The 22,656-nt window shown below is 38.4% G+C and overlaps 1 protein-coding gene across 1 annotated transcript in view; it reads left to right on the top strand.

Annotated features, from left to right (window-relative positions):
• Positions 1–22,656, top strand: part of LOC122796926 (collagen alpha-6(VI) chain-like) — a 1,619,258-nt gene that overhangs the window by 1,391,364 nt on the left and 205,238 nt on the right. Inside the window, exons 33-35 of the mRNA XM_044065693.1 lie at positions 3,132–3,194; positions 11,918–11,953; positions 12,035–12,068. Of these exons, the coding sequence (XP_043921628.1) occupies positions 3,132–3,194; positions 11,918–11,953; positions 12,035–12,068 (133 nt within the window). The remainder of the gene's footprint in view (positions 1–3,131; positions 3,195–11,917; positions 11,954–12,034; positions 12,069–22,656) is intronic.

Genomic DNA, 22,656 nt, shown 5'->3' on the forward strand with positions numbered 1-22,656 from the left:
AATATCCTAGACCTAGTCATTACCAACATGAGTGACTGGTGTTCCACACCTGAAGTCAAATCCTCGTTGGTCCGATCCGACCATAAGCTAATCACCATTGATATCCACATCCCGCCCCCCCCATTAGGGAAACCATGGTAAAAAATTTCTCCAAAGCCAACTTCATGCTTCTTAAGACAAAAGTGGTGAACTTCATGACACCCATGCAGATGGACAATACAGTTACAACTGCTGAATCCTACACAAATGCACTCTATAAGCACTTACACGAGTGCATGGATCGTGCTATCCCAAACAGAACCAAGACATTATCCTCCAAAAAAAGGAAGCCAATCTGGTGGTCCCCTGACATAAACAAACTGTGCAACAGAAGTGTTGCAAAAGAGAGTAAAATCCCATGAGTGGAGGAGCTCCCTGGTCAGCCTCAGTAAGAAGTTGAGATCCCTTATAATATCCTCCAAAGCTAGCTACGAAAACAAATTTGCCACTAATTCCAAGGACAACCACAAAGCATTCTATAGCTATGTCAACAATCTTGATGGCAACACCCAGATCTGTTCTGAGTTACAGCACAAAGGCACGAAATTTACAGAACCAACTGATAGTGCCAACATTCTGGCAGATAGGTTCAGTGCTAACTTTACCCCACCCCCCCTACCCCCTAAAGGGCTCATATATATACAGGAAGAATGCAGAGCCCCTGTAATCACAACTACACAGGTAAAAGCTGCACTCTCTAAAGCCAAAAACACAGCATCCATGGAACCGGACAACATCCAAGGCTGCGTTTTACATGAACTTCAGAATGAACTGGCTCCCCACTTAAGCACCATGTTCAATAATAGTCTCACATCAGCCTTTGTGCCCACTGTATGGTGCACAGCAACAGTTATCCCACTCCACAAAGGGGGAGCCACCACTGATCCCGGGAACTATCGACCTATTAGCCTGATGAGCCTGGTCTGCAAGGCCATGGAAAGTATCATCATGTAACTCATAAACAAAGACATTGTTAACCTCCAAACTCTGGAGCCCACCCAGTTCGGGTTTGTGAAAGGCAGATCATGCCTGCTGAACCTGATCAACTTCTTTGAGGCAGTCACCAAAGCCGTAGATGAGGGTAAGGTGGTTCACACAGCCTATCTTGACCTCGCCAAGGCTTTCGATACCATCCCCCATTCTGGAATTACAGCTAAACTCACTAAACAAGGTATAAATCCCTACATCACAAGATGGGTTGCCAACTGGCTCACTGAGAGAACCCACACTGTAAAAGTTGCAGACTCCAAATCTGACCTCAAAGCAGTGACAAGTGGAGTACCACAGGGTTTTGTCCTGGGACCTCTCCTGTTTGGTATCTACTTCTCTGAAGTACAGGCTAACACAGAAGGCCTCTGGCTAACAAAGTTCACAGGTGACTGCAAACTAGGAGTCATAGTCAAGTCCCCAAATTATGTGGACATCCTCCAGAAGGGCCACACTGAGACAGATGCCTGGTGTCAGAGCCATGGCCACAAGCTCAATGCCAAAAAGTGCAGTGTCATCCCCTTTGGTAAAAACTCTGTACCCATGAACTATCACATAGGCAGCAATCTACTTAACACCAAATGCGTGATAAGAGACCTTGGGACCCAGGTGGACAGTAGTCCCTCCTTTGATAGTCACATTGCCACAGTAGTCAGGAAGTCCTTCTACGTGGCACACCTCATCATACAAGGGTTCTCATCCAGGAAAAAAGAGGTAATTGTTCCCCTCAACTTGACACTCATTAGACCCATTATAGAGTACAACACCCCTTTTGGAATGTACCTCACAAGACATCTGCAGCAGCTGGAAAGGCCACAGAAGTACCTCACAAAGAGGATTACTGGCCTCAAACAAATTCCCTACACTGACTGCCTCAAAAAACTCCAGCTTTACTCCGTAGCATATCACCTACTCCGAGGTGATCTCTGCCTGACGTATAAAGCTATGTCAAACCCAGAGCTGTTGGACATGCTACACCTAAAGAAATCCCAATCCCTCTGAGCTACATGATCTAGGGACCTAAACCCTGTCACCACAATAAACAGGACATGCAGGAGGGATAGATTCCTGTCCTAGAGACTTCCCATACCTTGGAACAGACTACCCATCTATGTCAAGCAAAGTTCTTCATTAGCACTCTTCAAGAAAAATCTTGATGAGTGGATGGGAAATAGGAAATACACCCTGGGGATCACTTCTGTGTCTCTGCTCAACAGTGGCACAGGAAAATAACTTTCTTGGGTGGCATAAGCCAGGGAACCTTGTTTGCTAGGCTTACGTAGGCCCTTGGGCCGATAGCCTAGTACCTAGCTATGAACCTATGAACCTACCTTGGTGACAATCCCTCTCAATTATCTCTTACCCAGTGACGGAAATTAATGGACTGCGTAACTGATAGTTTGTTTGAAGGTCAGCAAGCAGTGGAGGCAAAAACTACAAAAACAAAAACTAACAATGCAAACCCTCATGGTAAATTACAGATTGAAACATTAGTTTTAATTCAATATTCTCACCATAGCTTGCATTCATAATTCATTTGGGGGTGGTTTACAGATTTACATGCACCATGCCAAAACAATATCTTATTTTGCTTGCATATCCCTTTTGTAATTGTGATGGAGCTCTCATTGCTATGTGCTGTGGAAGCACTGTAATACTTCTTTGATGGTTAAAGCTCATATTCACTTAACCTGCAAAATATGCTGTCCCCCACCCCAAACACCTGACATCCTGCAACAGCACAACACCCTTGCAGGTGTTACTATATAAGAGTATAAAGGTGATTAACTGCAAGGTATTAATAGTGCCTTACATTTTATTTACAAATAAAAGTATGTAATGCATTTGAAACCTTGATGACAGTCTTGATAAAAATCATGCTTTACTTTTTTTGAGATACTTTAATAAAGCAATACTGGATGAAAGGTGATTTACCTTTGTAAAACTACGATTCCATTTATGGGGCATTGCTTTATCAGTAAATATGTGGTTTTGTCTGGCAACGATTTGCAGTATTGCTTGAATTACAGTCTATAACGTATATGTTATTCTTCTAACTATAACATAAAGGCACAAATAAATGTATAAATATTATTATTTTATAGGGTGACTCTGGTCTTCCTGGAGATGGTGGAGAGCCTGGTACCTCAGGACCAAAGGGGCCAAGAGTAAGTATAAGTAACCCAACATGTATATATGTGTATGTGCGTGTGTGTTTGTGTGAGTCCGTGTGTTTGTATGTATAAGTAACCCAACATGTGTGTGTGCGTGTGTGTGTGTGTGTGTGTGTGTGTGTGTGTGTGTGTGTGTGTGTGTGTGTGTGTTTGTATGTCTAAGTAACCCAATATGTGTATGTTTATGTGCTTGCGTGTGTGTTTGTATGTGTAAGTAACCCGAGGGTGCATTTTGTGTGTATATGTATGTGGATCTGCATGTGAGTGTGTGTATAACAGATACATGAGTGTGTAGCTGTAGGTGTATGTGCAGTTACACATGTGTGCTTCTATATTCACTCCTTAATTAATTTTGGAATGGAGCAGTCTTGTAATGTGAGTTTTTAGACATTTGACTTACTGAAGAAATTTGTGTATGTGATTGACTCAAAGAAGCAGGAGTATCCTTGGAATGGATATGTATTTCAGGCAGTTACTCCAGTGTTAAAAAAGAGACTAATGGTTTATTTTATTTATATGGACTTTCAGCAAATGGATATCAAGGTCTGCTTTTTATCTATGACAGTCTGTGCACTCTATTGGCAAATGAAAAAAAAATTTGGACTTGGGGATGGGAAAGGTTGATACTGCAATAAAAGAAAAATGTTGTGAAACATATTCCATGTGTAAGTACACCTTAAACACTACAAACAACTCCCAATGTGCACGTGTGTGTGTGTGTGTGTGTGTGTGTGTGTGTGTTCTTTTTTGCGTCCTGTAAAAGATCATTTGATTAATGAATGTACAGAAATGTGATGCAATCTGTATGTGGACTGGTAGGTCATACAACTAATAACTGTAAGCCACGTTGCAGGGATTGCAGTTCTAATGAACAATGGTGGAATGACTGTGTTAAAGAGAATGACAATGTTGAAAATTAAAATATTGAACAAACTGTGCGAACTGAGTTATCTGGTAAAGAACTGTTACTTAGTCATGATGGAGGATGCTTCTGTAGATGAAGTAGTAAATGATAAAGAATACCTGGTTGTAGAGAAAAACATGTAAAAAAAAAATAAAGAGACTGAAATGATACATAAAACAAGGAGAAAATCAAATATGTAATATAGGTTATCTCCTTTTCAAAATGAATTAAGAAACACATTTGCGATATATTATATCACAATGGCTCAATGGTTTTATCCCAGATAACATACTTATCAATGACCAAGTCTTTTTTGAAGAATTCCTTACTGTAGGCTTCCTTTTCTACTTAAAACTCTGCTCCATTCTGCCCTCTCAAAAGCAGCTGCCACCATACCGCTGCACGTGTTCTTTTTATGGGAAGTTCCTCTCCTACTTCCTGTGAATGTGCTGGTGTTTGTAGTTCACCTTCCCAATACAAACAACTGCCAAAATTCTGGTTTATCCTTCTTCATTTTCCTGGACATATTCAATACCCTGCCACCATGGAATGGCAACCCATTGTCCTTTTGTTTATCCTTACCCATCAACTGACATAATACAGAATCTCTCATACTGACTGCTCTCTCTGGTCCTCAACAACTATCTTGACAGCAGGCAAGTTTTTTTACTTCTTTTCATCCATAACTGCTGACTCCTACATTTTTCCCGGATTAATCTTTGCTGTGCTGCACCTTGCAGCAGCCCTCATGCTCCTGTTCCTCATAGGTTCATAGGTTCATAGGTTCATACTAGGCTATCTGCCCAAGGGCATTTATAAGCCTAGCCCAGAGTTTTGTGGCTTTCGCCACCCCTTTAGTTTGGAGGATACTATGCCCATTATTTTGCTGTGCCTCTGTCAAGCAGTGACACTGAGATAATCCCTGGGGTATATCTGCGATCTCCCATCCATTGGTCAAGATTTCTCTTGAACAAAGCCAGCGAGGTGCTCTGCCGGGATTTTGTTCCACAGCATAGGGAGTCTCTGGGTGATGAATCTGTCCCTCCAGCACGTCCTATTAATAACCGTGTCAAGGTTTAAGTCTCCCGCCCTTGTAGTTCTGAGGGATCTAGATTTTTTGAGGTGAAGCGTGTTCATCAATTCTGGGTTGGACATGGCCTTATATGTCAGGCACGGGCCACCTCTGAGCAGACGGTAAGTGACTGAATAGAGCTGGAGTTCCTTCAGTCGGGCAGCATAGGACATATTTTTGAGACCCTTTATCCTTTTGGTGAGGAATCTCCTCTTTCTCCATCTCACTCCCTACTGTCACCATCCACTGACTCAGAAACAGGAAACAAATAAGGAAATGTTCTCAGTGCCCAGGCCAAATGTCCCTAGTCAATATAAATAAAACCTTGGGTCTTCCCAGAAAACTAGACATTGTCCTAGTAGGCCTAACCCTATCAACAAAGAGTAAATAATACATTTCTGACTATTGTATGAAAAGAGATGAATAGACATTTGATATTTATTGTAAGATTATCTTTATCAGATTCAAGACTGCATACCTAAAGCAGATTTTATGAGATGTCATATGACACATTTCTTCACCGGTTCGCACTTCATCTTCTGTGAGAGTTTTCAGCTGTAACTTATTTGTTTAAATCAGTTCCGACATATGTATGTGCTTGTTGTTATTTGTCTTTATATCATTATAATTGCTTCTTGCCCTTATTTATGCCATTTTGTAATATTCCTGCTTCTAAACACATTTTATTTTATTTACATTTGTTTACTGAGATGATCCAGCTGGACCAAAAGTACCCATTTTCAGTGGAATCCTGGGGAGAAAAGCTCCACATATAAGACATTTCACATGCAATACAGACTCTACATTAATAAAGACATTCAGTACATATTACTGGCAGCTTATACATTTGGTGAAAAAACAGTACATAAGTAATCATTCTCAAATCAAAGATATTATAAAAGCAATACAGAGTATATACATGAGAACATTCCATATGAGTAGTTTTCAGCTAGCAAAATTTATATAGGATACTTCATGCAGTGGGTGCAAAGCAGATATAGGAATTAATCAGAGACTAGGTACTTAAACTTTTCACACGTTTAGGAGGTGTAATAGCTGAGCAATAGGCTATATGAGTCCTGTTGCAGGAGTCAGCAAAATTGGTGGATATTGTTGCAGATATAAATGGTGGTATGATATTAAGGTAGATTCTGAGAATACCTGAATGTCTCGCCTGGTTCAATGGCAGGTCTATAAGGGTTAGGAAGAGAAGGAAGTAGACCGGAGGAATCGATGGTAGGACAATGAAGGTTAGCAGAAAAGGGAAGTGGACAGGATGGAGAGGCAGAGTAAGTAAAAAGACAGGTGGATGTGAAAGGAGGATGCCAGAGTAGTAGACTTGGGGCAAGAATAGTTGTGATGGTTGAAGTTAGGTTATATGAGATGTGGTGTTAGCACATGTGCACAGCCAAGATGAGGAGAGGTGTTGTTTCAGAGCTGTCTTGAAGAGGGTTACTCAGTGGGTGGATCTAAGTGTTGGGGGGAGGGAGTTCCAAAGTTTTGCGATGGTAAAGGAGTAAAGCATCTGGCCAGTGGAAATATTGGGTTCTCCTACATTTACGAGCAGTTGGTTGTTGGATCGGAGTGGTCTGTTAGGATGACATAAAGTAAATATAGAAGACAGAGCAGGGCATATGGATGGATTATAAATGAGTTTGTTAGCTGTAGTTAGTTGAACAAAGGTGAGATAGTTGGGGAGTTCAAGCCATTTTAGGTTGCGTAATGATAAGCAGTGGTGGGATGAGTAGGAGGAGTTAGTTACAAACTTAGCAATTGTGTTGTAGCATGAGTCTAGTTTGGACTTTAGAGAGGACTGAATGTTGGTGAAGAGGGGGACACTGTATAAAAGAGAGGGTAATAGAAAAGAAGAGGCAAGGGAAAGTCAGGCTGATGCTCTGAGTAGATGTTTCTATTGGTAGAGAGTGCCAAGCTTTTGATGTGTCTTTTTGACATTGGACTGGATGTGTAGGTCGAATGTGAGGTTTTCGTCTATGATGACACCTAAGAGTTTTGTGGTAGGTACAATGTCAATTGTGGTACCATTTAAGGATTGAATGGTGAAGTTTTCTTTTTGTAGGGGGTGGAATTTTTGGGGGTGAAGATTACTAGTTTGGTTTTGTTGGGGTTCAGGGCAAGATGATTATTAGACATCCAAATTTCAGTAGAGGTGAGGGTGTTTTGGGTGAGTTGGTGTAGTTCTGAGGAGTTGTTTGTAGTGCAGATGGTAGTGGAGTCATCTGCATAATGGATGACAGAGCCTTGAGAGAGTGCAGTTTGGAAGTTATTGATAAATATGCTAAACAGAAGTGGCCCTAAAATGGAGTCTTGAGGAACACCAGTGATGGTGTTTAGGAAAGGGGAGTAAGAGCTCTGCCATTTAGTTGATTGTTGCCTGTTAGTGAGGTAATTGGTGAACCAGTTTAGAGCTCAAGGTGAGGTACCTATGTTAGAGAGTTTTGTTAGAAGGAGAGAGTGGGATATAGTATCGAAAGCTTTAGAAAGATCAAGAAATAGTGAAAACACAATTTTACCAGCGTCACAGACTCGGTTGACAGTGTCCATGAAGGATATGAGGGCAGTGGTGGTACTATATCCTGGCCTAAATCTGTGTTGGGTGGGGGAGAGGATGTGGTTGTGAGTCAGATGGTGAAGAAGCTGACAATGAATAATTTTTTCCAGAATCTTAGAGATGGGTGATAGTATAGCAATGGGGCAGAAGTTGGTGGTGTCTATGTTGGGGCCTGCCTTGTGTAGAGGGAGGATATAAGCTTTTTTCCAGATGGTGGGCATATAAGATTCTTGGATAGATCTGTTGAGAAGTATGCTGATAGACTAAGCAATTGAGTTGGCCGAGATTTGCAGGTATTTCACGGATATATTGTCAGAGGTATTTATGCATGGTTTGAGTTTTAGAAGCAATTTTTTAATAGTTGAGGTGGGTATAGGTGCCAGAGTAAAGTTGTGAATAGGGGGTGTACTGGTGTTAACTGTCGAGAGATCTGTGGTGGACAAGTTGGTCTTGGGAAAAGTAGTGGTTAGATTGGCTATATTATCTATGAAATAGGAGTTGAAGGTTGCAGCAATTTCAATGGGTGTTTTATTTGGGTCTGGGTAAGTATTATTACTAGATCCTGGGTTTAGTAAAGAGTTGAGAGAGCTCCAGAATTTGTTTGGGTTTTGCTTGTGTTGATTTTGTAATGTAAGGTAGTGTTCATTTTTGTTTTGTAATACTAGGTGCTTAACCTGGTTTTGGAGCTGTTTGTATTGGGCGAGATCAGATGGGTTTTTGTTTGTGTGCCAGATTTTCCATGATTTGTCCCTGCATTTCATGAGATCCTTAGTGGATCTTGTTAGCCAGCTGGCATGGTTGGTCTTTACTCTCTTTTGTCTAAGTGGAGTAAGACTGTTTAGTATGCTGAGAAAGGTTGAGTTGAAGAACTCAACTGTCTCATCAAGGGGAAGTGATTTTAGTGCATCCCAGTTAATACTTAGCAACCTTTGGTTAAAGCTAGAGGGACAGAACTGGGATTCATCTCTGGTAATCCTGTACTGATGTTTATTAATTGTTGTGGTACATTTACATTATATAAAGGCCGATAAGTGGTCACTTACACTATTGGAGAGTGTACCAGCGGACGTGATCCTATTTGGGTCAGATACTAAAATACACTCTAGGATTGAGCCATTGGTGTTAATTTTATTAGGCCTGGTCATGGTGTTAACTACCTGGGTGAAGTTATATAGACTGATATTGCAGTTAGAGTGGTGTGAGGATATGTCTAGCCAGTTGATATTCACTTCTCCCACTATGATAGTCTCATTTTTTTTGTTAGTAGATGCCCAGGCAAGGATTTCCTCAAAAATTGTGATGTTATTGCCTGGGGAATGTAAATGACTATCACACAGAGGTTTTTGCAATTATTCATTTTAAGGAAAGAAACTAGAAGTTCAGGTGTGGAGAACTGTGGGATGGGTTTTGTATATGGATAAATGCATTTGACTCACAGATTGATAGTGTATATGTATATGCTGAAAATTTGCATTCTGGATATTCAATACCTAAGATTGCTTGGGGAGATGTTTAAGAGCATGCAAAGATATTTGCTCATTACCAGGCAATGGTATAATAAAGTAAGCTTATGGCACTCTTGATACTAAAGTACTCTGAAATTCATTTGAGGTGAAAGAAGGTCCAAAACTTTAGCAACGTTGGGGAGTAGGAGAGTGAGGATAAAAAAAGCTACAAATCCATAGGAGAAAAGTGGAGCTCATTAGTACACTGAACAAAAGCGTCTATATTACATAATCAAACTTTTAAAAGTTCAAACGTCATATGGTCAACACCATATGATTGAACTTTTAAAAGTTCGAAAATGTAATGAAAAAAATAAACCAAAAAAAAAACCCTACCTGAACGGTTTAAACAGGGGGGCAAGCCCCCCTGCATCTCCCATGTGGGGGGCTGCCCCCCCCACTCTTTAAATATACCAACTCTGATATCGCACTACAGTGCAGAAAAGGGAGATCTTCCCATTCTGCACTGTACGGAGATCTCCATTGAAACATTCAAACTTTTAAAAGTTCGATCATATGGTGTCGACCATATGACGTTTGAATTTTTAAGAGTTTGACAACGTGATATAGACCCGAACTAAAAGCTGGGCCTTAAACATCTACTGCTCATAACCAGGCATTTTGGGTGAGAATATGTTTGCTAAAGCTACACTACAGAAAAATAAACATAAATTCCTATGCATGGTGGGGGCTCAAGTATTATTTACAACTGATATCCTGCTGTGACTGCTTCAAAAACCAGTGCAAAATACATATAAGTATGCTATGACAAGGAAAAATAGTCAGCAATATAATGACTCTTCCATCTTATAAAGAAAAAACATGTACTCTAAGGTGACCTGCTGACTCATCAGTGTGAAAAGACCCTAAATCTAGAAGAAATATGTGTTAAGATGGAGCTGGTGTAGCATCAGCAGGTTGTCACCATTAAATGGAAGGTGATTGGAAGGAAGTGAACGTCTCTTCTCTGAAACTGAAATCACTTATAGCACTGATTAACTGAAAATTAAGAAGGGCTGTCCTGAACAGACTGTGTATCAAATCAAATAAGCCTGGAACACAGTACTATAAAAGTTTTTTACATGGGCCACCTTAAAGGTAATATTACATCATATAAGTCTGTGTCTTCAGCGCACACATATTGTGGCTATCAGTAAACATTCTATATGTGTCAATCGCAGTATGCATGAAGGGAGGCAAAATAGGCAGGTTGTGCTCAGGTGAGAGATGAAGAAACAAATGTGATATTTTTCAGCCCAAGCAAAAACACCAGGGAAATTTAAAGAAATTTACAAATGCTGTAGGCCATAAGGGACAGGTATTCAGTTGCACAGTATAGGACAACTAGACTACCATACATTTGATGGCATCATATGATAGCCTAAAATATATTAATTTATCATTTATTTATTTGACATGTGTTACCTGGGTAGGTAGGCCACTCTAGTGACAGACATAGCATTGACCAGTTGAAATATATAATGAGTAAAGAAAATTGTGATTGTTTTAATTTACATTGATGTGCAATGTATCACGATGGGGTTTATACACTATATACACAACCCCAAACATGTTTAACGTCTTAACTGCTGAACATTTTCAGAAGTCTGTATCAGAATACAGAGCATTTTGGTTATTTTGATTGTATAGATCTTTGTATCTCTGAAATAGTTCATAATTTTTCCACAAAATTTAAAGGAGATATTATTAGCATAATTGTCTATACAACTTGTCTAGATTCCGTGCCTACCTTCAAAGGGAAAGAAACAGCTGCATCTTAAACTTTAAAGAAAACATGCATTTTATGTTATTTTATGTCTCAAGTTAGCAGTGTGTGTGTGTGTGTGTGTGTGTGTGTGTGTGTGTGTGTGTGCGCGTGCGTGCAAACTGGGAATCTCGACCTTTAGCTAAATTAACCTTAAAAGAATGGTATTTTTGATAAGTGAACATCATTAAAATATAAAACAGAGGACACGAAATTTGATCGTTTGTATACTTAATACTAATGCCATGTGTATCTCCTGGATGGCGTGAGAGGGTAGGAAGATTATTGACCGTATGGCTTTTTTTCAGGTTTAAGATTCTCTTTACTGTTTATCTTAGATTTCCACTATATGCTGGATATTACTTTAGAGATACTTGTTGATATATTCTGAAAATTTTTGTTTGCTGGATATTGTAGTATGTGTTGAGTCTGTAAAGTAAGTAACAGTGAAGAAGATATTTACCCCAGCTGAATTAGATAAAAGATTGTCATGGCAAGAAAGCAAGCATGATTTCAGGGTAGGAATCATCAGATCTTAATTTTCAGCTTTCTGTCTGCAAGTTCTTTGCATCTTTTAAGTTAAACATTAGTGCAGAAGTAAAGCCCAGCTCCCACAGAACGTGAGGGTTTTGTCTACATCACTTCTGAAAATGTAATGTTCAGTATGTGACAGCACTGAAGGTGTACATACCAAACAAGACAATAAATAGTACTGCATAAAACAAGAGTGTAATGGCTATAGTATTTAAGTTCTACAATTTCTAAGTAAAGCGTTTAGTTCCCAGACAATTCTACTTCTTCATATAAGTTCTGAATTTTGACAAGCTTTTGCAGTATACCTGTATTATGCATTAATTAAAAGACTCAGCTAGGACTCAAGTTGCTTTCATATTCTGTTACAGGGCCCTAAAGGACCACCTGGCATTTCACCATTGACAGTAAGTAAACTAAACATTTGTTTTCATTATTATAAATTCTCATAGAATCTACACTAAATATTTAACACATTTTCTCCTTAGCCATGCCAGCTTGTGTCCTTTGTTCGAAATAATTGTAAGTATCTTTGTGATGTCATTGTCTTACTGTTTTGTAATTATTCTTTTTGAAATGTGACCACATTTGACACAGATGACGGTCTTGGCACTGGAAGGACCATAGCAGGGATAATGTGAGTAAGAAACCATTGCTAATTTGACCATCCTGTAGAAAGAAACATAGTCCAGTCACTATACCACTGATCTCTACAACAGTATAAAGTATTACAGATTATAACAAATGGACAGGGATGTCATGTTGTAGAGAGGTTAACATGTGTTCCTGTGTAAGAACATGGAGGAACTTGTTCCATGTAGCAGTGTTCATGGGTATGGGATCAAGCAGGTTAAGATGGAGTCCGTACATGACAGGCAAGTGGGCCCACTCCCAAGGCTCTAAATTTTACCTCAAAGGGGAACACCCTAGTACAGAATGAACAGGCTGCAAGACTGTTACTCTTTGGTAGGAAATGAATGGCTCCAGCTGTGGCTCCTCATTAAAAAGAATGTATGAGCATACTGGGGGTGAAGAAAGGGACGTTTTAGGCAGGCTGTCCAGCAAATAACAGAAAAAAATGAACATTTTTCTAAGCACTCGGTTTTCAGTGGGTTTTTACAAAACAGTTATAACTAAAAAAAAGTGAGTACAACTTTTATGAATAAGCCATCAGCCATTTCAACTTGCATCATTCTACTCAATCCAGACAGGACTTTGTTGTAAATTAGAGGATTGGTGTCAATTTTGCTATGAGAAAGTAACTGATTTCAACAATTGCAACTGTACTTAATGCCATCAGTGCTGGATATGGTGTCTGCTCATCAAATTACTATTTCAAATGCAATATCTAAATTCATCCACATATTGACTTTAGAAAAGTACTTCTGTGCCTTTTCTGTAGTTATGCATTTACTGAGTATCCATAACTTGACATTATTTTTAATGATTCACATCCATGTTATCTGACAAATAAGACAGACCACCATACCTGTTATACAATACCTCTGAGAACAAATCCATTCTGCCTAAGCACCTTTCAGCCTATGAAAATAATGCCCCACCATGATGACTTTCTAAGTCAGGATTACATAAAGTGAGGCATTTCCCTTCTGGCTTAGATACCACATGCTGCCTTCTACTACTCTGTGGTAGATGAATGTACTTGAATGAGTACATACTCCCTCTTCAGTGAAATAACCAGATCATAATAAGTTTACAGGGATGATAATGAGAGTGAAGCATTCTGGTCATCAACACTGAAAAGGATTGAGAAAATTATGCTGTTGTCATTGAAAGGATCTTATTATAAACCTCACACTTCACAAGTCCTCTTCCATATACAGTGACCCTTTCTTTGTAGAATAATGAGATATCTTGGGTGCCTGATCCTAAATCATATGTGTCCCTATGCTGGAGTGGCAAGGAAACTGCAACAGTGGTTATTCCCATGGTTTTAGGGCTACTAAGAGGGATATATGCACTGAAGGGTGCTTCCTGAGAGCATGGATATTCACTACGTATCAGCAAAATACATTTCATATATCTAGTTAGTGCAACATATAACGGAATAGAAATTACTTTTGATTTATACTCAATGAAAGGACAAGCATATCTGCAAATCATTAAAGTATATTTGTTTTCAATAAAGTTGTTAGACATAATTAATTTTACTTTATAGGCAGGGTTGTAGAGTAAAGAACCGGAAAGAAAACTGTCCATGTATACAGTGCATTCTGATGTGGTGTATGTGATCAGATTTTTATATGCATACCAAAATGTCTAAACCCTGCACACATTTACTATACTTCTCAAAGAGTGATTGTAGCCTTAGTTTTAATGCATAACTCTCAACCTTCCATCACAATAATGTGAAACACTGCCTCTCATAATGTGGAACAAATAGGCACAATGTGGAACATTCACTGACGACTTAGTAACAACTTCAGCTAGGAGGCCCCAGGATGTTTAAAATGTGTTTCTTTATGCTTATTAAAATTCTTTGGATGATAGCATTGGTCCATGGATATTAGTTAAAGACTTCTTAATATTGAATAAAATGTGCTTCAACAAAGTATTAGTTTAAGAGTGTGCACACTTATGCAACCAGCTTATTTTACATTTTATATATATATATATATATATATATTTTTCCCCTAACATATTTGTTTGTTTTTCAATTGAATTGTACAGGTTATAGATCACATTAAAGGTGGGAAAAGTTTTGAAATGATTTATTGTGGTCTCATTTTTTATATCACAAAAACCTGGCATTTTAACAGAGGTGTGTACACTTTTTATATCCACTGTATATAAATATATATGTATATGGTTTCACTTCATAATCTCGAAATGCTGAAATCCGTATTTCAGCATTCCGAGACCATGAAGACGAACCATTCAAATACTCAAACCCGCAATCATGAATCACACAATCACGAACATACATACACCATACACCACATAACACACACCATTCCACCCACAGCGCACAAACCACGCAACCATACACTACATATAAGCAGGGGGCAAGCCCCCCTGTACACCCCATGTAGGGGGATGCACTCCCCACACTCCCCTACTTATATATACCAACTCAGAGATCGCACATAACAAAAAAAAAGAAAAAAAAACACACCATGGCATTCTCCACTCACTCACAAACAAATACACATTACACATACACAAACACCAACAAATCCAATACTCACACTCATACTTAACACCTTCCTACCCTTACCCACACATACAAAAACTCACTCACCTGCAATTTCAGACACCATACCTGCCAAACACTACACGGAACATACCGGAAATGCATAACTGCGGATTCGAGATATTCCAATTCGCTCTTATGCACTTTCGGCATTCTGAATTTTCAGCTACATGGTCTTGGAATGCTGAAATTCGGTATTTCAGCATTTCGAGATTATGAAGTGAAACCATGTATACACACACACACACACACACACACACACACACACACACACACACGCACATATGCGTATATCTATATCAATATATATACACACATATATATATATATATATATATATATATATATATATATATATATATATATATATATATGTGTGTATGTATATATATATATATATATATATATATATATATATATATATATATATATATATATATATATATATGGGTCTACTTCAGATGATCAAACTTTCAAAAACTCGACTTTTATATGGCCAAGACCATATGATCGAAAAAAAAAAGAAACAAAGTTACCCAAATAGATTTTAGCAGGGGGAATAGCCCCCCTGCACTCCCAACACCCCCTTAAAATTTATATATAACAACTTCAAGATCGCACTACAATGCAGAAAAGGCAAATCTTCCCATTCTGCACTGTATGCAGATCTCCATTTGGAACGTTCGAACTTTCAAAAGTTCGATCATATGGTCTCGGCCATATGAAAGTCGAATTGTTGAAAGTTCAATCATATGAAGGGGACCCATATATATATATATATATATATATATATATATACGTGTGTGTGTATATTTATATATATGTATACATATATATATATATATATATGTATATATATATATATATATATATATATATATATATATATATATATATATATATATATATATATATCTATATGTATGTATAGATATATATATAAACATGTATACATGCACAGACGCACACACACACATAGACACAGACAAACAACTGTAAAACATCATTATTAAACATCATTACACTAAAACTAGGTTAATTTAAGGAGGTAGGTTTATCTCTCCCCTCCACCTATTTATTTTCTCAGTTTAAGGACACAGTACCTCAGACAAATGCTAAATGCAACATTTTCTTTTTTCTGTTTACTTTTACTCCAAGATGTTGCACACTTGAATTAAAAATAATTAAGGAGTAGGTGTGAGGCAAAGCCACCCACCCACACTGGGTTGGGCGGATACATAAAGACTTGCTCAATAGTTACCGTGCTTCGTTGAAGTACTGGTTTTAATAAAAGATCTCATTCGATTATCTTCTGTCTCCTTAGACTTTTGCATTCATACATTCAGAATTTTGAAATTTGTTGTTGAGGACCTTGCAGAAAATGCGCACACACACACACACACACACACACACACACCTCCTAACATTAGACCTTAGGTAAAGGGTGTGACAAAAACACTTATCTGATATAAATGCCAAACAAAAAAGCCCGTACCCCTGATGGCAATAAAACGATAGATGTATTCCAGTAAATGAGACGCTGAATGCTCTGCTACAAGTTCAAAAACATTTATTTCTAAAGATGAGTGAGCGCTTTCGCCATAAGGCTTTATCAAACTCTTGAAACAGTAAAACCTGATTTAAAAAACCCTTATAAAACATGCAAACCATTTTCATTGGTCAAAAAAGCACGTCATAGTTTAAAACTTTAAAGCAGTAGTTCACATGTTAACATATACCCACTGTTTCCTAGATACAGTCCATAAAATAAGCTGACATTGCATAGATCAAAGAGCATGGTTATACATGAGTTAAACCTACGCCTCTTTAACTTCCAAAAATATATTGGGTATAAAAACCCGTACAATCACAATCGGGTAGATGGACAATAATAAAAACAAAACATCATGTGAAGAAAAGAAAACAAGCAACTTCATGGCAAATCGCATTGTAGCGATCAGGACATAACTCTAAAATAACAAGCAAAATACACTTATACATACACGTAAACTAAAAGCACAATAGTGAAAGTAACATGCCGTAGATAGGCGCAAATCGCAATATAGCGATCAAGACATATCTCTAAAACAACAAGCATAGTAGTTGATAAACTCATACAAAAATGGCAACGCAACTATCTAACATCACTTGTCATAAAATCATACTTAGTAAACAAATTAAACCAGGAGGTGTGCATCATAGTTTAAAACCTCTTAACAGTGTTCCAAATGGAACACACTGTCATTAAAATAACGTACCTTACATTCAATCCAATAGGTAAATCCAGCAATGGATGAATCAAAGTGCATACTTCTGCATAAAGTAGTCGTACGCACCTCTTAACTTCTTAATACACTAAGTGGGTCTTAATACCCATACAGTCTCAGTAGACTGAAAAATCAATAGTAGAAGTGAAACGTCATGTAGAGGAGGGAGGTGAAATACGTCATAGCTAGTCGCACGGTAACGATAAGGATACACCTCTAAAATAACAAAAACAGTGTATACTGTCTTTAAGCAATGTTAACAACACAAATAGGTAGCTCTGCTATAAAACCATGCCTGGTAAACATACTGTGCTGAGAAGTGCGTATACACAATTAAAATTAAAATTAAAACAATTCACTCTTCTTATAACCTAACCTTAGTGGGATCGTCTAACTACTGTCAGATAATCTGGAGGTGAAGCCAGCGACTGACCAAACATGTCAATCAATACCTTAGATGATCTTTTTGCAGGTAGAAAACTAATTATATCAATATGTAAGGATCAGGGGTATCCACATATAGAATAACATATTGTAGCCTCATCATGAGCTTACATGTATTTGAAAAATGTTCAACCATTTATGCTCCTAAAGATTATTGCTCCGAGAGATACATGTTGCATTTCCCGTTCAAATATACAGCTCACAGAATAGATAGATCCTAATGGGAGCTTCTGGAGTAACTGCATCAATAAAAGTAAAGCAATGAACACGGCTCATTGTATGCCTGAATTAAACATAAGTTGACATAATGAATAAGCATACTACCTTACTCTGTGTAATCTTCTGTTTTTCAAGAATGGTTTAATTTGAACTTTATCATTAAGGCCAGGGGGTCTATCCGATCTCCATCTAATGATCCATCTAGTTTCATTCTCAAGTGTCCTATTAATCAAGTCACCTCCTCTAAAACCTTGGAAAATTGTTTGAATAACATAAAACCTGAATGTGTGATCTATTCCCTTCTCTTTATAGTGTCTTGCCAGGGCATTAAGATCTGAGCCTATTCTAGTTAAGTAAATATGCTCTCTGACACGTTCTTTTAACATGCGGTTCGTCTTCCCTACATAATAGGCATCACATGCATTACAGTTAGCAACATATATTATGTTTTTACTTTCGCAGGTAGTGTTAGTATTAAAGTAAAAGATTCGTTTAGTCAAAGGATGTATAAACATCGTGTCTTTACAGATGAAGCGGCACTGATTACACCTGCCGCAAGGTATGGTATTTACATTCGTAGTATTACTACTGTGAATTGTACTTCTTGGTCTACATAATAGGCTTTTTAAATTAGGATGGTTCTTGAAGGTTACACGTGGTCTGGGACCTACCACATTACTAACCTCTCTGTCAGACCTTAAAATATCCCATCGTCTGTGCATAGCTTTTTTGACTTCCAGGCTCATCTTACTAAAATTCAATTTAGCACTGACTTCGTTGTCAAAAGTGTTTACAGTTTTCTGGGATTCCATGTACTGACTAAAGTACGGTTTTGCACTACTCGAGCGCAAAGATCCAACTGTTTCAATAGTGTCAGATATTTCATTTTCATCATAACCCCTTTCTAAAAATCTTTTCTTCATTTCCTGTATTCCATTCTCATATTGGGAGTAATCAGAATTGAGTCTGGACACTCTCATAAATTGTCCCTTAAGGACATTGCTGAATACATGGCGTGGGTGCATGCTGTGTCTATGTAGGAGGTTATTTCTCTGACAGCTCTTCCTATATATGGAAGTGTTGAGCATTCCATTCAACATACGAACTATGTCCACATCCAAAAATGAGATATGGTCGTATGAAAAATTCATGGTGAATTTCAAAAATTCAGTCGTGGACTCAAGATAACTCACAAAATCTTTTAGTGAGTCCTCATCCCCCAACCATAGGAAAAACAAGTCATCTACAAATCGGCAATACATGCCTACATATTCTCTAAACTGTGGCACCTCAAGAAGAAATTTATCTTCCCATCTGGCCATAACAAGGTTGGCGTAGCTATTTGCACAGGACGTGCCCATAGCTACGCCATCCTTCTGCAGGTACATGTCTTCATTGAATACAAATACATTGTTGGTAAGGACGGTTTCAAGGAGTAGTGTAATTAGATCTATCTTTTGTACTGTTAGATCAGAATGTTCTCTCATATATTCTGTAATAAACCTGATACCTACATCGTTTGGGATCACTGTGAACAAACTCACAACGTCCAGTGTAACCATGAGGAACTGTTGGTCATCCGGTAAATGTTGTGTATGAGTGTATAAATCAATCAAAAACTGCTTACTGTCTCTTAAAATAATCTTATTCTTATTCACCAACGGCCTCAAAGTATCTTCCAAATACAAGGACATAGGTTCCGTTACCCACCCCTGGCCTGCCACAATTGGTCTCATAGGTGGGTCTTCCTTGTTTTTGTGGACTTTCGGTAAGCCTTGGATTACCGGTATGATTGGGTCTTTAACCTTTAGGAAATCATACAGTTGCTCAGTTATGTCAAAGGACATGACCAAGTCATCCAAGGTGTGGTAAACTCTGAAGACTTTATCTACCAGTTCATCTTGATTTATCTTGTGATATGTCTGTACATCATTGAGCATGTCGTACATCTTCTGTTCATAGTAACTAGTGTCCATTACAACTATGGGTCCACCCTTATCAGCAGGTCTGATAGTGATGGATCTATCATCCTTCAAACTGTGCAAGGCCTGTCTTTGGTTGTAATTTAGGTTCTGTCCATGTTTATTAATAGCTTTCTCCTGAAAAAGTTTGTGTATGTCGTCCTCCAACACATTCCCAAATACTTCCACTGTCGGGTGCAGCTGTGGAATATATACACTGTTGGCACGAAATTTATTCACTCCATTGGGTGGACTATTTTGTCCAAAATCAAGTTTAAGTTGTATGTTTCGAATGAACAATTTGGTGTCGATAATCATATCTACCAAATTGCTTTCTTTGGTGGGGATAAAACCCAATCCTTTGTTTAAAACTTGCTCTTCAAATACACTCAAGGTTCTATTCGAAAGATTAATGACTAAGGATTCTGTTTCCCCCACATTTTCTTTATAGTAGGACCCTGAGGTTGTTCCTCTGTGGACCCTTTCCTTTTCTGTCTCCCCCTGCTGTTGGATCTTTTCTTCTCTAAAAAATACTGCTGAGCAATGGGGAGGGGGTGCCGGTAGAACAGTGCTACTAGTTTTGGGTCTAACTACCGCGGCTCCTGACCTCTGTACATCAGTAATACACCCTGTCAGACTATCTTCTGATTGTAAAATTGTAACTTCTTCTCTAGCTCTAGCACTACTATGTGTCACTATTTGATGCCCATTTGGATCCATACATGCATTTACATTGTTCACACTAGGCACTTCATCAGTCACATTTCTATTGGGTACTATGTTGGTTTGTCGTGTAACTTCGCTGACTTCTAATACTTTTTCTAACTTAGCTATATGCACATTGTCAGTATATTTAATTTTAAAGTCATTAAACATTTTGTTGACCTGTGTTCTCAAAAGATCTTCTTCGGGCAGATGAAAATCGATTAAAAGCCTCATATAGCTGAAGCTCAGTTCTAGATTAAGTTGCTGCCAACGATATAAAGTATTGGAGGATGTATTATTGGTGGAAAAAAGGATGTTTGATCAAAAAAAGAGTAAGATAACACGTGATATGCGTGATTTTAAAAATAATCACGTATTTACTTGGCCTAGAGATAGGAATATAGGACAATCAAGTAATTTTTCTAGTAATGAACAACAAAGGTACACTGACCGCCAGGCCAGGATTAATGTTCCAATTGAGCAACGCTTAGAGACTAGTAATGACCAGGCCAGCGTTAGCGAGGTTACACGACAAACCAACATAGTACCCGAGAGATATGTGACTAATGAAGTGCCCAATGTGGATAATGTAAATGCATGCATAGATTCAAATGGGCATCATATATTGACACATAGTAGTGCTAGAGCTAGAGAAGAAGTTACAATTGTACAATCAGAAGATAGTCTGACAGGGTGTATTACTGATGTACAGAGGTCAGGAGCCGCGGTAGTTAGACCCAAAACTAGTAGCACTGTTCTACCGGCACCCCTCCCCATTGCTCAGCAGTATTTTTTAGAGAAGAAAAGATCCAACAGCAGGGGGAGACAGAAAAGGAAAGGGTCCACAGAGGAACAACCTCAGGGTCCTACTATAAAGAAAATGTGGGGGAAACAGAATCCTTAGTCATTAATCTTTCGAATAGAACCTTGAGTGTATTTGAAGAGCAAGTTTTAAACAAAGGATTGGGTTTTATCCCCACCAAAGAAAGCAATTTGGTAGATATGATTATCGACACCAAATTGTTCATTCGAAACATACAACTTAAACTTGATTTTGGACAAAATAATCCACCCAATGGAGTGAATAAATTTCGTGCCAACAGTGTATATATTCCACAGCTGCACCCGACAGTGGAAGTATTTGGGAATGTGTTGGAGGACGACATACACAAACTTTTTCAGGAGAAAGCTATTAATAAACATGGACAGAACCTAAATTACAACCAAAGACAGGCCTTGCACAGTTTGAAGGATGATAGATCCATCACTATCAGACCTGCTGATAAGGGTGGACCCATAGTTGTAATGGACACTAGTTACTATGAACAGAAGATGTACGACATGCTCAATGATGTACAGACATATCACAAGATAAATCAAGATGAACTGGTAGATAAAGTCTTCAGAGTTTACCACACCTTGGATGACTTGGTCATGTCCTTTGACATAACTGAGCAACTGTATGATTTCCTAAAGGTTAAAGACCCAATCATACCGGTAATCCAAGGCTTACCGAAAGTCCACAAAAACAAGGAAGACCCACCTATGAGACCAATTGTGACAGGCCAGGGGTGGGTAACAGAACCTATGTCCTTGTATTTGGAAGATACTTTGAGGCCGTTGGTGAATAAGAATAAGATTATTTTAAGAGACAGTAAGCAGTTTTTGACTGATTTATACACTCATACACAACATTTACCGGATGACCAACAGTTCCTCATGGTTACACTGGACGTTGTGAGTTTGTTCACAGTGATCCCAAACGATGTAGGTATCAGGTTTATTACAGAATATATGAGAGAACATTCTGATCTAACAGTACAAAAGATAGATCTAATTACACTACTCCTTGAAACCGTCCTTACCAACAATGTATTTGTATTCAATGAAGACATGTACCTGCAGAAGGATGGCGTAGCTATGGGCACGTCCTGTGCAAATAGCTACGCCAACCTTGTTATGGCCAGATGGGAAGATAAATTTCTTCTTGAGGTGCCACAGTTTAGAGAATATGTAGGCATGTATTGCCGATTTGTAGATGACTTGTTTTTCCTATGGTTGGGATGAGGACTCACTAAAAGATTTTGTGAGTTATCTTGAGTCCACGACTGAATTTTGAAATTCACCATGAATTTTTCATACGACCATATCTCATTTTGGATGTGGACATAGTTCGTATGTTGAATGGAATGCTCAACACTTCCATATATAGGAAGAGCTGTCAGAGAAATAACCTCCTACATAGACACAGCATGCACCCACGCCATGTATTCAGCAATGTCCTTAAGGGACAATTTATG

Source organism: Protopterus annectens, chromosome 3.part0 (assembly GCF_019279795.1).
Source record: "Protopterus annectens isolate FY-2018-M chromosome 3.part0, PAN1.0, whole genome shotgun sequence".
Lineage (NCBI taxonomy): Eukaryota > Metazoa > Chordata > Ceratodontiformes > Protopteridae > Protopterus > Protopterus annectens.